The sequence below is a fragment of the Benincasa hispida genome, chromosome 7, assembly GCF_027475165.1.
Source record: "Benincasa hispida cultivar pf3 chromosome 7, pf3_genome.v1.1, whole genome shotgun sequence".
In the NCBI taxonomy this organism is placed as follows: domain Eukaryota; kingdom Viridiplantae; phylum Streptophyta; class Magnoliopsida; order Cucurbitales; family Cucurbitaceae; genus Benincasa; species Benincasa hispida.
The window spans coordinates 15,083,866-15,098,625 of record NC_143484.1 but is presented as its reverse complement, the minus strand read 5'-3'; the positions used below and the strand labels follow the sequence as shown (position 1 = coordinate 15,098,625).

Sequence of the window (14,760 nt, the reverse complement as noted above, 5' to 3'; positions counted from 1 at the left end):
CTATTTAAGACATAGATGGTCCAATTTACTGCTTCCGGCCAAAAGGTTTTAGGTATATTTTTCTCCGATAGCATTGAACGAACCATGTTCATTATCGTTCTGTTTTTCCTTTTTGCTACACCATTCTGTTGCAGAGTATAGATGGTCGTTAATTGCCTTTTGATCCCATTTTGTTTGCAAAAATCATTGAACTCAACTGAATTAAATTCTCCTCCTCTATCGGTGCGTAAATACTTAATAGCCAACTCAACTTCTTTCTCAACCAAGGACTTAAAGTATTTGAAAGAGTTAAAAGATTCTGACTTTTCTACCAAAAAATATACCCATGCTTTCCTGCTATAATCATCAATAAACAACAGAATGTACCTTTTGTTACTATTAGATGTAGGGGTGATTGGGCCATAAATATCTGCATGAATAAGTTCCAGCTTTTGTGTTGCTCTCCAAGTGCTCCTCTTTGGAAAGCGATCTCGATGTTGTTTCCCTTTGATACAATTAGTGCATGTAGCATTTGAGGCACTAAAATGACGAAGCCCATATACCATGTTTTTGCACTGTAGAGTTCTCAAACCTTTGTAACTCAAATGTCCATATCGTCGATACCAAAGATGAGATAAACTTTCAGCTTCAGCTTTTGTTTGAAGGCATTGATCAACTTGTGTTTGAGAAGAAGTTTGGGTTAGCAAAATAAACATCCTGTTGTTGCTCATTTTTGTTTGAATAATTAAGTCTTTCTTTGGATGAAATATTTTGCATTCCCCTCCCTTGATCAAAATAGTCAAACCTTTTTCTTGCAATTGTCCTATGCTCAAGAGATTGTTACTCAATTCTGGAATGTAGTGTACCTCAGTAACAACATGATTAACTCCATTCAGAAACAACTTCACATTTTCTTTGCCCATCACATCCATTTTAGTGTTGTTTCCCAACTTCACTGAATGTCGAAAATCTTCATTGAGCTCACTAAACATGGATCGATCACCACATATGATTAGAACACCTGGAATCAAGAAACCATGTATCTTCTCTTTTGACTCCATGCAATTCCTCATAGGACATTAGAAGCATTTCTTCTTCTTCATCGATTTCGGCATAGTTTGCTTCTTTATTTTCAGGACACTCATATTGGTAATGCCCAAGTTTTTGGCATCGGTAACACTGCACATTTGCTTTGTTGAAATTTGCTCGACCCCTTCCTCTTCCTCTTCCTCTGTAGCTGCTTCGACCTCGACCTCTTCCTTCATCATTCGTCACCTTCAAGGCTTGCTCCTCTCCGCTTTGTCGCTGAAACTTTTGTTCATGTACTATCAAAGAACTTTGCAACTCATCAATAGTGAGAGTATTGATATCCTTTGACTCTTCAATAGAACAAACGATATAGTTAAACTTTTCTGTTAAAGAGCGTAGAATTTTTTCGACCACTTTCACATCTTGCATATCTTCTCCATAAATCCGCATCTTATTTGCTACCGTCATGACTCTGGAGAAGTATTCTGTCACTCCTTCACCAGACTTCATCTCAAGAATTTCAAAGTCTCTACGAAGAGCTTGTAGATGAGACCTCTTGACCCTTGCATTGCCTTCAAACTTTTTCTTCATTGCATTCCATATTTCTTTAGAAGTGTTCTTCTTGAGAATGGTTTCAAGTACGATCAATGGCTTGAAAGAGATAATTCTTTACTTTCAAGTCTTTCAGCTTCATCTCATCATTTTTCTTTCGTTGGGCTTCTGTTTGCAACAATTCGCTAGCTGGTTCAACATATCCAGGTTCGACCAACTCCCAGTATTCCTTGGATCGAAGGAAGTTTTCCATCAACATGCTCCAATGATCATAATGACCATCGAAACGTGGAATTGTCGGCTGTACAAAACTTCCTTCATTCTTATTTCCTTCCGTAGTCATTTTGCTGCAAAGTTTCAAAGACTGCTGCTTTGAAAAATCAAAACCACCTTGGCTCTGATACCAGAATGTTGAGAACAAAAAAGAATTGCACAACAAACTGACTTTTATTGATAATGCTGCTAAGCTTAAATAGTAGCTAAACTACATCCACGAAAATAAAGGAGAAAAAATAGCAACCCACTTTTACTACAATTCAGCAAAGTGGAAACAGAAAGCTAAAAATAGGAAACTGTTATAACAAAAAACCTTTCATGAATCACAAAAAAATTAATAGCATTGTATTTTAAAATATAAAATTATTTAAAAAAAATTTCACATTTTCAATCGGGTTTTAGTTTTTCTTTATAGGGTATTTGATGAACAATGGCATTGTCAAGGGGAATTTTTATGGAGTTTCAACATGGAGCCGTCTTTTAAGTCGAAAGAGGGTGTTTGGTCCCCCAACTCGGCCCAATCTATATTTAAAAATCCAAATATTACTGTCTACAATTGTTTATAACGTGCAATTATGTTTAGTGATTGTATTTGAAATTCTTATTTGTTACCGTCTTTACCATGTAGCACGTATCTTCTCTCTCCCTCTTTGTTATAGTGTTTACTATATTCTATCTATACTAAAATACTTTTCACCCTATACACAAATTATTACAATTCATGGAATAATCCACATACTATAATATCTACTCACGATAATAACTAACAGATCGTCCCGAACGCCCTCAAAGTGGTTATTGTAATGGGGCCACCAGAGAATAGGTAAATCCCAATTGACAATCATCTTTGTCACTCGAACTTTAACATCTATATATATAACTCCATAAGATTTAATATGGTATCAGAGCAAGAGGTCCTGTGTTCAAATTCTATAATGTCAGTTTCACTCTAATTATTATTGATTTCCATTTCTTAGGTCATTCTATAAATTCTCAATTCCGCAAGTGAGGGAAAGTGTTAAATTATTGATATAATTAAATTTACCATAATCCATTAACTTAAACTTTTGGATCAATCATTATTTTAAAATCTTTGAAATTTCCTGTAGAGACATAATTTTTAAAATTATTATTATCATATTTAAATTATAATTATTTTTTTATTTTAGAAATACCATGTCGAAAATCTATTTATTAATGAGCCATTTGTTTCATAGGAATCCAGATAATCGAAAACTTTAGACACCAGATACCTAGAAAAAATAGATACCTAACATTCTAGACGATTTTGTTTGTCTTGAAGCTTTAGATATCGAGGATGTCCGAAAATATTTAGATAAAAAAGTTTGGTTTGCAGGATTCATATATAGAAATTTCGTAAAAATATGTGTTATACAAAAAATGCCATTACAAACTTTCAGAATTAAAAAACAAAGAAAAATGTTAAATAAAGAAAATTAATAGATTTAAAAAAATAAAATAAAATAAAGAGCAAAAATGACATTAGAGAATATCCTAGACATGAGACTTAGAAACTTATCATTCAGAAATGCACTCAAAATCGGTTCGAATGTTCGAACATCTTACATTGCTACAAAATAAATCATAGTTTTTTGGATGTCAATTGTGGGTATGATATTTTTCATAGACATCGAGCAATAATTCAATATTACTACTCATACTTGATGACCATCAATTATCCAAATTTACTCATTTTTCCTTAATCGTTATTGCTATTTTCCTCATCAAAACTCATATTCTATTTACATATTTTTGTGTAATTACCCTGATTTGCTCATCAATATTTACATATTCCATATTTATAGTTGCGATACATAACAACAATCTTATAATATTGAAATATTGAAATAAAGTTCATATTAAAACGACGATTAAGACAAATACACTGTCGTCTATATACAATATTTTTTTTGGAGATAATGACACTTTATTGAACATGTGAAAAACATAAAAATGAAAAGCGACATAAAAGTAATTGAATTTAAAGCCAGCAATAGATTCAACATAAAACTTGGAGAACATTTTTTAGCGAGTAGATTGAAAGGATAAAATATTCTCCAATAAATCGATAGTGCTCGTCCATACATTATATTTAGGAGATAAATTTGAATAAATTAAAATAAAAAACTTTAAATCAAATTCTTTATTTGGGATCTTGATTATGTTCTTAATTAAACATGAAATACATTTTGAGAGAGTATAGTGTATTACCACGTATGCATTTTGCATTGTATTTTTTAATTTCCAAATAAATTTACATGATTCTTTTGTTTTAGAAGTACTAAATATTTTTATTTAGTAATTTCATTATAATTTTTTTTTAATAGGTGATATTATTATACAACAAGGGAATCCCATATCATGGGATCAAAGCATCAAAGCAACAAAACACAAGCAAAGACAGGACTCGTTCGAAACAAAGCCAAAACAAACGCAAAGCAATACCATCCACCTGGGAGAAAACAGAGAAAAGGAAACAAAACGCCACCACCTGGGGCCAACAACCTAACAAAAATAGTGACAAGAACAAAAAGAGGAAAAACATCCGTAAACGCACCAGATAAGACCGAGAAGATCAACCCACCAGGAAGCAGCACGAGCATGAACCGTAGAGACCATAAGGTGAAATAGAGCAGACACTATCCTCGGTCTACCCCATGAAGCCGTCGATTACGCTCCTGCCAAATGTAGTAGATGGAAGCACATCAGAAGATGCGGAACAACTTACTACGCACCCTATTATCCGATCCCACTCGACACAACTAACTCAACTCGACTATTTACCAAAAATAGTTAAAAAAAAAAACGCTCATAGATACTGATAGACTTCTTTCAGCGTCTATCACATAGTATAATTGTAGATTTCTATCAATTTCTATAATTGATAGACACTGATAAACTTTTATCGACTTCTATCAGTTTAAGATTAAATTTGGCTATTTTGTGTAAATAGTTTTCCTTATTTTTTTATTTATGAAAATCCCCCAATTTTTTTCCTAGTGTTATACCAGATATAAACGAATCATTATAATATAGAAAGTAAAATAAGAAAAAATAGCTAGCAACATAGCACCACTTAAAAATAATTGTAGGTATGGTAAATGTTGACCAACCGCCTTTTAATTTTTTTTTTTAAATTTCATGTTTATCTTCTCTATTCCTCTTCACTTTCTTTATTTTAACCCTTTTTTTCTCCTTTAATTGTTATTTCTCCATTTTTTTTTCTTTTTTTCTCTATTTCTTCTTCTTTCCTGTTGTGTTCTCCATTCATTTCTTTTTGATCTGGCTTCAATTTTTTTTTTTTTTTTGTTGCTTTTTCATTGCTTACCTTTACTTTTTATTTTTTCTCTTTCTCTTTCATTATTAATTTTTGTTTTTTATCTTCATTTTTTTCATTTTTCATTTTTATTGTTTACTTTTACTTCTTAATTAAATTTTTTTGAGAAAATTAAGTTTCAGACCAAGGAACTAAAAGAAACTATTTATCTCAATTTATGAAATTTGAGATATTTTTTATAAACAAAATGAGAAATGAAATGTTATAAATTGACCTTTTTTTGTAGCACTTTAAAAGTTTGAAATTTAACTGTAATAAACTTTTATATTTGATAGCCTATAATATCCACAATAAACATGATAATAGGATTCTTTCCACTGAAAAACTATATGAATTAGTGATATAACTAAGGTAGATCTCAATAATATTTGTGTGTCGGTGTGTTTGATTATCAGTGGTATCGATTATAGAACTTAAATAGATATCGGTCATACTCATGTATTAGTGATAACAAACTTAGATATATATCAGCGATAGAAGTCTATTAGTGATAAAAGTCTATCATTGATAGTCATGATAAAAGTTTCTCATTAATAACCACTAGTAGCTTTGAGTGTTAATCTTTCAAATTTGATAGTCACTAATGATTTTCTATCAGTGATAACTAGAGATGTCCACAAGGCAGGGTGGGGTCGGGGATGCCATTTGCCATCCCCGTCCCTGTTCCCCATTTCATTCCCCATTCCTGTGAAATTCCCCACGGAGATCGGGGCGGGGATTTCCTGCGGAGAATTTCTTCCCGTTACTTTTTTTTTTTTTTTTTTGTAAAAAGGCAATTAATTTAAATCACTAATGTGAGTAAATTTTAAAATAATTAATTTTATCACTAAATTGTTTATTATGGTTAGTTTTATATGAAATTTTGAATTTAAAGACAAATTACTCAAATTTTTGCCTAAAAAAGCTAATTAATTTTTTTAGTAGAAAGAAATAAATATAAATCAAATTATTCACATATATAATCTAAATTTAAAATATTCATTAACTTTCCAATAAATAATTAAATTTGAAATTTAAATGTAATATTTATATAAAAATTATAATACATACATAACATTAAATAATAACTATACTAAATAAATATGTAAAAGCTAATCAGGGCGGGGACGGGGAACGGGACGGGGCTGGGGCCGAGGGCCGGGATGGGGAATGCATTCCCCATCCCCGTCCCTGTTTAGCTCATGGAGAATTTTTTCCCCCACTCCCTCCCCCATTTTCCCCTCAATCGAGGAATCCCCGTCCCCATGGGGAAATTGGACATCTCTAGTGATAACCATTAATATTTTCTATAATCAATAGCTTAATCTTTTGATGATTTTCTTTCAAAGCTAATAGCCATTTGTAGAAGTGTACATTGATAGCCAACCTAGTGAATGTAATTAATAAAACTGAATGTCGAAATAGAGTATAGGTTGGATGCCTAAAAGGTATCACTCATAGCATAAGCGATTTTGATTGAGTGGAAGCAATTTTGATTGTCCCCATATGGCTCTGTCATGGGTCCCACCTGTCACTCGTCAGTCTATTCCTACTATTACCTGAAAATGAAAAAATATAAAGGAAGAAAGGATGAGTATAAAAATCCTTAGTAAGTGTCCTGCTACTAAGCCCTCTAGGTAACATGTTAACTATTCTATCAAAGCAGCGGTGTACAATCATAACATACTAGTCATGGTGATCCCAAAGGTCACATCTCAGTCATAAACATAATCCCAAAGGAACATATATCAGTCAAAGGCATGGAACTCAAAGGTACACATATCAGTCGTAGGTGCAGTCTCAAGGGAGCACTCATTAGTCGTTGGTGTGTATCTCAAAGGTATACAACCAGTCATAAATGTGCACAAAAACAGTAATAGGTTTGGACCCGAAGAAACACACAATCAGTCGTAAAGTGTACACCGGCTAGGTAAAAGGGTTAACAGGTACCATATATACTTAACATGCATCAGTCCACATATAAATCTTTTATCAAAATCACAGTCATCTAATTCAGGAAAATTTTAATAGAACGCCCTCAGTCATCATTGTTGGGAATGGTATCCTAAATCTCCTTGTAATCTCATAGTTTGTAAACTCTGTATAAACATATTGTTGTTAATAAAATAAGTGTTATTTTATAAGCATATACTCAATCTAATAAGCTAAGATCTGAGGTTATTTCATGTAATTTAAACAAGTATGTAGAGACATACAAGTGGATCTTGTTTAATTAATAACCTAAATGGTCTGTAGTAGATGGATGAGGTTGGATACCTTACCTTGTGACACTATGGATACGACCCGCTTTGTAGGTGTTACAAGTATTGTAAAGTGTTATAAATGATTTGATTCTAAACATTCATTTGGAGATATGCAAGCGGGGGTATCCTTAAGGGCTAATTCTAGGTCTTGAAAATAGTGGCCACACCCTCCCTCGGCCCAAGAAGGAATTGGTCATAGTGGGATTATGACTTATTATTCATTAGAGGAATCAGTGGTACTTAAGGAGTTAGATGTAACTACAAGGGCAAAACGGTATTTTGGCCTAGCTGTACTTACGAGAAATTTGTGAAGGGTCATCGTACTGTTGATTAGTTATATGCAAATTTATCTGTAGTGCGAAGAGTGCAATTATCGATCTTTAGTGGAGTGACCGGTAGTTAACAGATGTTGGGTAATTTAATTATGTTGGGGTTTATGCCCTAAAGTGTCGTATCCTGTAGTTTGTAAACAGTATATACGAACACCCGTGATGTTAATATATGATATTTACTTCACATCTTGTATTTTGCTCAGTTAATTATTTTATTTGCTTTACCACAAACCAATAAACAAAAAATCCCTGGTTATCTGTATGTGACTCAAGCATGTATGTGGTGACATACAAGTGGATCATGTCTTGAGTGATAACCAAAATAGTCTGTAGTAAATGGATAAAGGAAGGAAACCTTATCCTGGTAATGCTACGGACGCGGCCCGCTTTGTGAATGGTCACAAGTGTTGTGACTTGTCACAGATGGTCTGATCTTGATCATTCGTGTTGGGGACATGCGAGTGGGGGCGTCCTAAAGATTTTGTATAAGACCTGACCACGAAGTGTTAACGTCTTGTTATCTAAAACCGTTCATGATAGAGACTTCACTTCACTAGGATGACCATAGGTAACATGACCTCAATCCTGAGTGAGTTGGGAACTGCTGCCATTGAGGGCGGTCCTTTGATTTGTATAGGTGCAAGTGGCGAGGTTGCCGATTCAAACCTACCATTTTGGGGATTCGTCTGATTTGGGAGCTGGGAACTCAACTACACAAGATGGAATTCACTCCTTCCCCGAGACAAGGGTAAGTAGATAGATGGCTCCCTTAGGGGCTGATTCCGAGGCTTGAACAATGTGGTGCCACACACCTTCTCTTAGCCCGAGATGTGTTCACACATAGTTGGGCTACGTTGTATTGTTCATTAGAGGAATCAGTGGTACTTAAGGAGTGAGATGTAACTACAGGGGCAAAACGGTAAATTGGCCCAGCTGTACTTACGAGCATCTGTGAAGGGTCATCATACTCATGATTGGTTATATCCGATGGATATAGAAATATATCTATGGTAAGAAGAATTCAACTGTTGGTCTTTAGTGGAATCACTGACAGTTAACGAATGATGAATCTTGTGGCTAAAGAGTTTAGTCAGCTATTCATGTACCGTCGGAGCTTCGAGTCACAAGTCCATTAGGTCACCTGGGTAGCTTGGATAAAGTCGAGAACCAATGTTTGGGTTAATTTGAAATGTTCAAATTGATAAGAGGAATTTCAATTATATATGATATAATTGGACTAGTTAATTATATATGATATAATTGGCTTAATGTATGAGATACATTAATTTGGAGGAAATTAGATATAAATATGATTTATATAAAGTAGAGGAGAAAAGACTATAGTAGATATGTGATATCAAACTATAGGATATAAATATAATATGATTAAATTTATTAATTAATTATATGATAATCAACTAATTTATCCACGTTCGGACGTGGGAAGTGGGTTGTGATGGTTTTGGTAACCGGTGGATTAAAGATGAAAATCGTTTTCATTTTTCAAAAATTGTGCATTCATATTTTCGTCTGTACCCAAAAGAATTCGTGAAAGCGACTGCGAAAGCCTACATGATAGAAGCTCGTCCGTCTAAACGATCGTCTGCCTCATGTTTTCTCTAAACGATTGTATATGTTTTTCCTAAATGATCGTTCAGCCTTTCATACACGATCGTGTACCTCTTCTATACGATAATCATTTTCGCTATACGATAGCACAGTTTCATCTCCCACTTGCTTATCATCTACACGACGCATTATCCTCCGTCCTCTACCAAACTCACCAAAACCCACTCTTTGGGTATTTGACTCCGAGGATACCCGAGTTTCACTTGTGGTGGTGTCATCCCCGCTACAGTGTTCGTGTACGTTCTGATCGTGCTGTTGTTGTCGACATACTCGTCGGGTGCTGGTAGATCTGTTGGAGGTTTTCTGCTACTTAGGGTTCAAATGTTCGAAGATAGTCTTCATCTGGTATGAACCTTTTCCTTGTTAATTATTGTATTCGAAGCATGCCGATAAGTAGGTTTATATGCATAACTTTTTGCGTGGAATGTATGTGTTTTGTGTTTCGGTCACTGTGAAATTGGAGCGATCTAAACCCGCTCATGGAACTCTCCGTATGAGATCCTTCAATTGGTATCAAAGCCAGGTTTCTGATACTCAGATTTCATCTGTTGCAACGAAATAACATATACATTCATGGTGGGTGCATTTCTACGCTGTTTTAATGTTAAATTTGTTGTGGATGTGCCGAATTAATTGATGTTTTTGGGATGAATTGCTTCAGTTTGTTTAATTCCTTTTACACTTGCGGTTGTTTGTAAAGGCCCCCTGCGTTTTTGGGCATAAATAATCGTTATCGAGTCTGTATTCAAATTTTGTTTGAAGTCTTGTGTCGATCGTCGAAGTTCTGGGCAAAGGTTGCGGCTCTTCGAGGAAGGAGACGATCTAGGGTTGATTGCATCGTGCAGAAGAGGTTCTATGCGATCACTATCCATCTCATCGTAAAGATGAAGAAGTATGCGATCGTGGTTGAACGCATCGGTTAAACGATGGGGTGATCAAGTGTTGGTTGTATCGGGTTGAAGATCGAGCACACGATCGCTGAGTATCGTTTAATGTGCATACGCTAGACGATCGTTTAGGTCAGCAAGCTTGATCGCTTAGTAACTGACTAAACGATCACTTAGCATCATAAGGTAAATCGTTTACCAAGTTGCACGCATCGGTTAGACGATGAGACGCTCGATTATCGTTTAAAGCACGCTAGACGATCGTTTAGGTCAGCAAGATTCATCGCTTAGTAACTGACTAAACGATCGCTTAGTAACTCAAGGTAAATCGTTTACCTGTCGTCGCGCTACACGATTGCATGGACGATCAAGCTTCGTAGCCTCATCGTCATCTACGCGATCGTTTGCTAATGTTTCTATCATCTAGTGCGCGTTGAACGATCGTCTACCTACTGGAGTTTGCTACACGATGAAGATCCCCTGGCGGTTCAAAACCTGGTTCGCCTGTGAACCAGTTTGCTCGATGAAAAATGGAATAGATAGGGTTTTTCATTCCCTTTTTTTTAAAGGCTCATCCCGGTCCATTAATCTCTTTGTTAATTACATGCGATATATGTTTTATATGTCATATGGTATGCACATATAGTAAATCCCAGGTTATGCAATGATCATGCATCATCTCTTTATTGTAATTGTTATAATTTAGAGAAGCATGATTTTAATTATATATGAGCATGCTCATGCATCATATAATATAAGAGTTATATTTATGCATGCATAAAAAGCATTGACATACATCATCTTTATATTATAATTGTTATAGTATAAGGGTGAATGATAACATGTTTGCTTTGTTATTACATGTAATATAAAAGTTATATAGTAATGACCGGACATTGCATGAAGCATGACATATAGGTTACTTTATAAATTTTATAAATGCCTCGTTATGCACAATGTTTTTTTAGTTTTTTCTTTTTAAGAGTTAAGAGAAATTAGAACTAAAAGAAATAAGACAGACATGCGTGCTAACTTAGGTTTAATTCATGGTTTTAAAATGTTTATCACTTGGATCACATAGACCTAAGATCACGGTCCTAATATGATTAGCAACCCTAAGGCTTTAATCTTTCAATTAGTTTAATAGGATTAAATTGGCTAATAAAAGGTTAAAGTGTAGCAAATCTATCTATAAGGGACCTTTTGTCTAAGGTAGGTTCTGTCTAGGCTGGGGTATTTAAGTTGACGGAAACGTAACACCTCTACCTGGGAACTTACCTGGAAAGGTGAATTAGATAGATTTGATTCATGCATGCAAGTTAAGGACAGACCATTAAAGTGTTTAAATGTGACTACTTGAACTTGTTTATATTTCATAAACAAACGTTGTTTATGAGCAGACTTTCAAAAGACCACTTAGACTAAAATCAGTAGTCGGATTGTCTAGGTAAATGAATCCCTAAGTAGAACATTCAGTGGGATGTACTTAGGGCATAAGATGCTTCACTTAAACCTTTCACTTTTCTCCTAAATAGTCCACACTGTGAGATCTATCGTCGGCCTCGCGACACCTTTAGCGTGTCCCCCCAACAGATGGTGTTTGAGTAGGTAAATATTAAGGTGGATGGAGAGAATGTTCATAGTAAATGGGAGCGGGAATTGTGACAACATATCCCTCGGTCTTCATCGTTAGATTGAATAAAGCTACTGCGCATCGCCTCGAGGCACCCTAGGAGTGTCCCCCTAAAGGATGGAAGGTTTGCGCGTTTCTTTATTTGATCTCCTGTACGAGGATAAGGTAACTTAGTCTCTTGTCCTAATCTGTCTTTTCCCAATGGTAAGCGCATTAGGGCGGGACTCTGGTACCGAAAACGAGGGGTTACACTTACACGGAATAGTTAAAGTTAACGATTCTGGACCGAAAAATTGTGGCTGTTAGGTTCAGTTCCAAGAGTTGGTTCTGCCTAATGGTTGAGAATATCTCATCCCAGTGAAAGGACAACTGATCACCCCACCTGTGGCATTTGTCCTCACTCATTGGGGCATCATCGAAAATTAGAAGTGTATAATATAGGGTACTTGGAACTATTTTGCAAAACAAATTGGTTTAAAAAGCGGTTTAAAAAAATCTAATAAAGATTTGTTCATATTTTCAGCAACCTTTTCAAATGGCTATAGCCACCTTATCGTTGTTAAGCGCCATAAAATTAACTGGTGACAAATTTTCAACTTGGAAACACATGATCACGACGATCCTAATAATTGAGGATCTCATGTTCGCTCTCACGGAGGCTTGTCCTCCTATTCCAGCTCTAAATGCCGCTCGAAATGTTCGGGAGGCATACGAGCGATGGACAGGGGCGAATGAGAAGGCCCGAGCCTATATCTTAGCAAGTCTTTCTGACGTCTTGGATAAGAAGCATGAGCCTATGGTCTTAGCACGTGAGATGATGGAGTCCTTGCGGGGGATGTTTGGACAATCGTCTGAACAACTTATGCATGAGGCTCTTAAATACACATTCAACTCCAAAATGCAAGAAGGCACCTCTGTTCGTGAACATGTGCTGAACATGATGGTCCACTTCAATGTGGCAGAGTTGAATGGGTCTACCATCGATGAGGGCAGCCAGGTTAACATAATCCTGCATTCTTTGCCAGAGAGCTTCCTGCACTTTGTTAGCATTGTGATTATTGATAAAGTAAAGTATAACCTTACAACTTTCCTCAATGAGTTGCAGACATACCAATCTTTACTGAAAAGTAAGGAGAGGCAGAAGGGTGAGGAAAATGTTGCTTCATCCTTAAGGACGTTCCATAGAGGTTCGACCTCAGGAACAAAGTCTGCACCTTCTACTTATAACTCTGCGGTGGTAAGGGAAAAGGAAAGGCACCTGCAAACCCACTGCCTGTTGCCCTGAGGAGGCATCCACCAGTTGCTAAGGGAAAGTGTTTCCATTGCAACCAAGATGGACACTAGGAGAGGAACTGTCCTCGATATCTGAATGAGAAGAAAACAGCCAAGGCTAAGGCCAAGGCGGATAAAGGTAAATGTGATTTACTTGTGCTCGAAACTTGTTTAGTGGAGAATGATGATTCTGCCTAGATAATTGATTCAGGCGCCACTAACCATGTTTGTTCTTCTTTTCAGGGGATTAGATCTTGGCGACAGTTGAAGGCTGGTGAGATGATGATGCAAGTAGGCACCGGGCACGTCTTCTCAGCTGTGGCAGTGGGAAGACTCCAGTTAGCTTTACAGAATAGGTTTCTAATTTTAAATGATGTATATATTGTTCCTGAACTAAAAAGGAACCTTATTTCCGTAAAGTGTTTATTGCAATGTAAATACACTGTTTCTTTCAATTTGAATAAAGCGCTTATTTATAAATATGGTGTTTTTATTTGCACAGCAAATCTGGAATCGAGTTTATATGTGCTAAGGCCGTTAGCCATCAATTCCCTCCATAATACTGAAATGTTCAGAACTGTCATAGCTTAATCAAAATGTCAATGAATTTCTCCAAAAAAAAAATGCCCAACTTTGGCATCTATGTTTAGGGCACATCAATCTCAATAGGATTGAGAGATTGGTGAAGAATGGACTTCTAAGTAAGTTAGAAGAAAATTCTTTGCCAGTGTGTAAATCTTGCCTTGAGGGTAAGATGACTAAACGACTCCTTTTACTGGAAAAGGTTCTAGAGCCAAGGAGCCTCTTGAGTTAGTACATTCTGACCTTTGTGGTCCTATGAATGTGCGAGCCCGAGGTGGCTATGAGTATTTTATCAGTTTTACTGATGATTACTCCAGGTACGGGTATGTTTATCTTATGCAATAGAAGTCTGAATCCTTTAAAAAGTTCAAAGAGTTCAAGGTTGAAGTTGAAAATGCATTAGATAGACGGATTAAAACACTTCGATCGGATCGAGGTGGAGAGTTTTTGGACTCTGCATTCCAAGACTATTTGATAGAACATGGAATCGTTTCCCAACTCTTAGCGCCAGGTACACCTCAATAGAATGGTGTAGTGGAGAGGAGAAATAGGACCTTGTTAGACATGGTTCGCTTGATGATGAGTTCTGCTTCCTTACCAGACTCATTTTGGGGTTTCGTAGTGGAGACTGTTGTATACATACTCAACTGTGTTCCCTCCAAGAGTATTGCAAGAACTCCTTTTGAGTTGTGGAACGGGCGTAAAGCTAGTTTACGTCATTTTCGCATTTGAGGTTGCCTTGCACATGTGCTTGAGGCTAATCCCAAGAAGTTGGAACCACGGTCAAGTTTGTGCCTCTTTGTAGGCTACCCTAAACACGAGGGAGTTATTTTTATGATCCAATGGAAAATAAGATGTTTGTTTCAACAAACGCTACTTTCCTAGAGGAGGATCATATAAGGGAGCACAATCCATGAAGCAAAGTCGTATTGCATGAGCTTTCCAATGAAACTACTGAAACTTCAGCAAGAGTTTTTGAAGAGCCTAC

General features: G+C 36.0%; 1 protein-coding gene across 1 annotated transcript; it reads right to left on the bottom strand.

The window, feature by feature from the left end:
• Positions 1-978: 978 nt before the first annotated feature.
• On the bottom strand, positions 979-1,599 carry LOC150034948 (uncharacterized). Its single transcript, XM_090315187.1, has one exon. The coding sequence runs from the start codon at positions 1,597-1,599 to the stop codon at positions 979-981; it is 621 nt and encodes a 206-aa protein (XP_090171313.1).
• Positions 1,600-14,760: the final 13,161 nt, after the last annotated feature.

Coding starts and splice junctions, on each gene's coding strand:
- LOC150034948 (XM_090315187.1), bottom strand. CDS start 1,599: ATGAAGAAAAAGTTTGAAGGCAATGCAAGGGTCAAGAGGTCTCATCTA.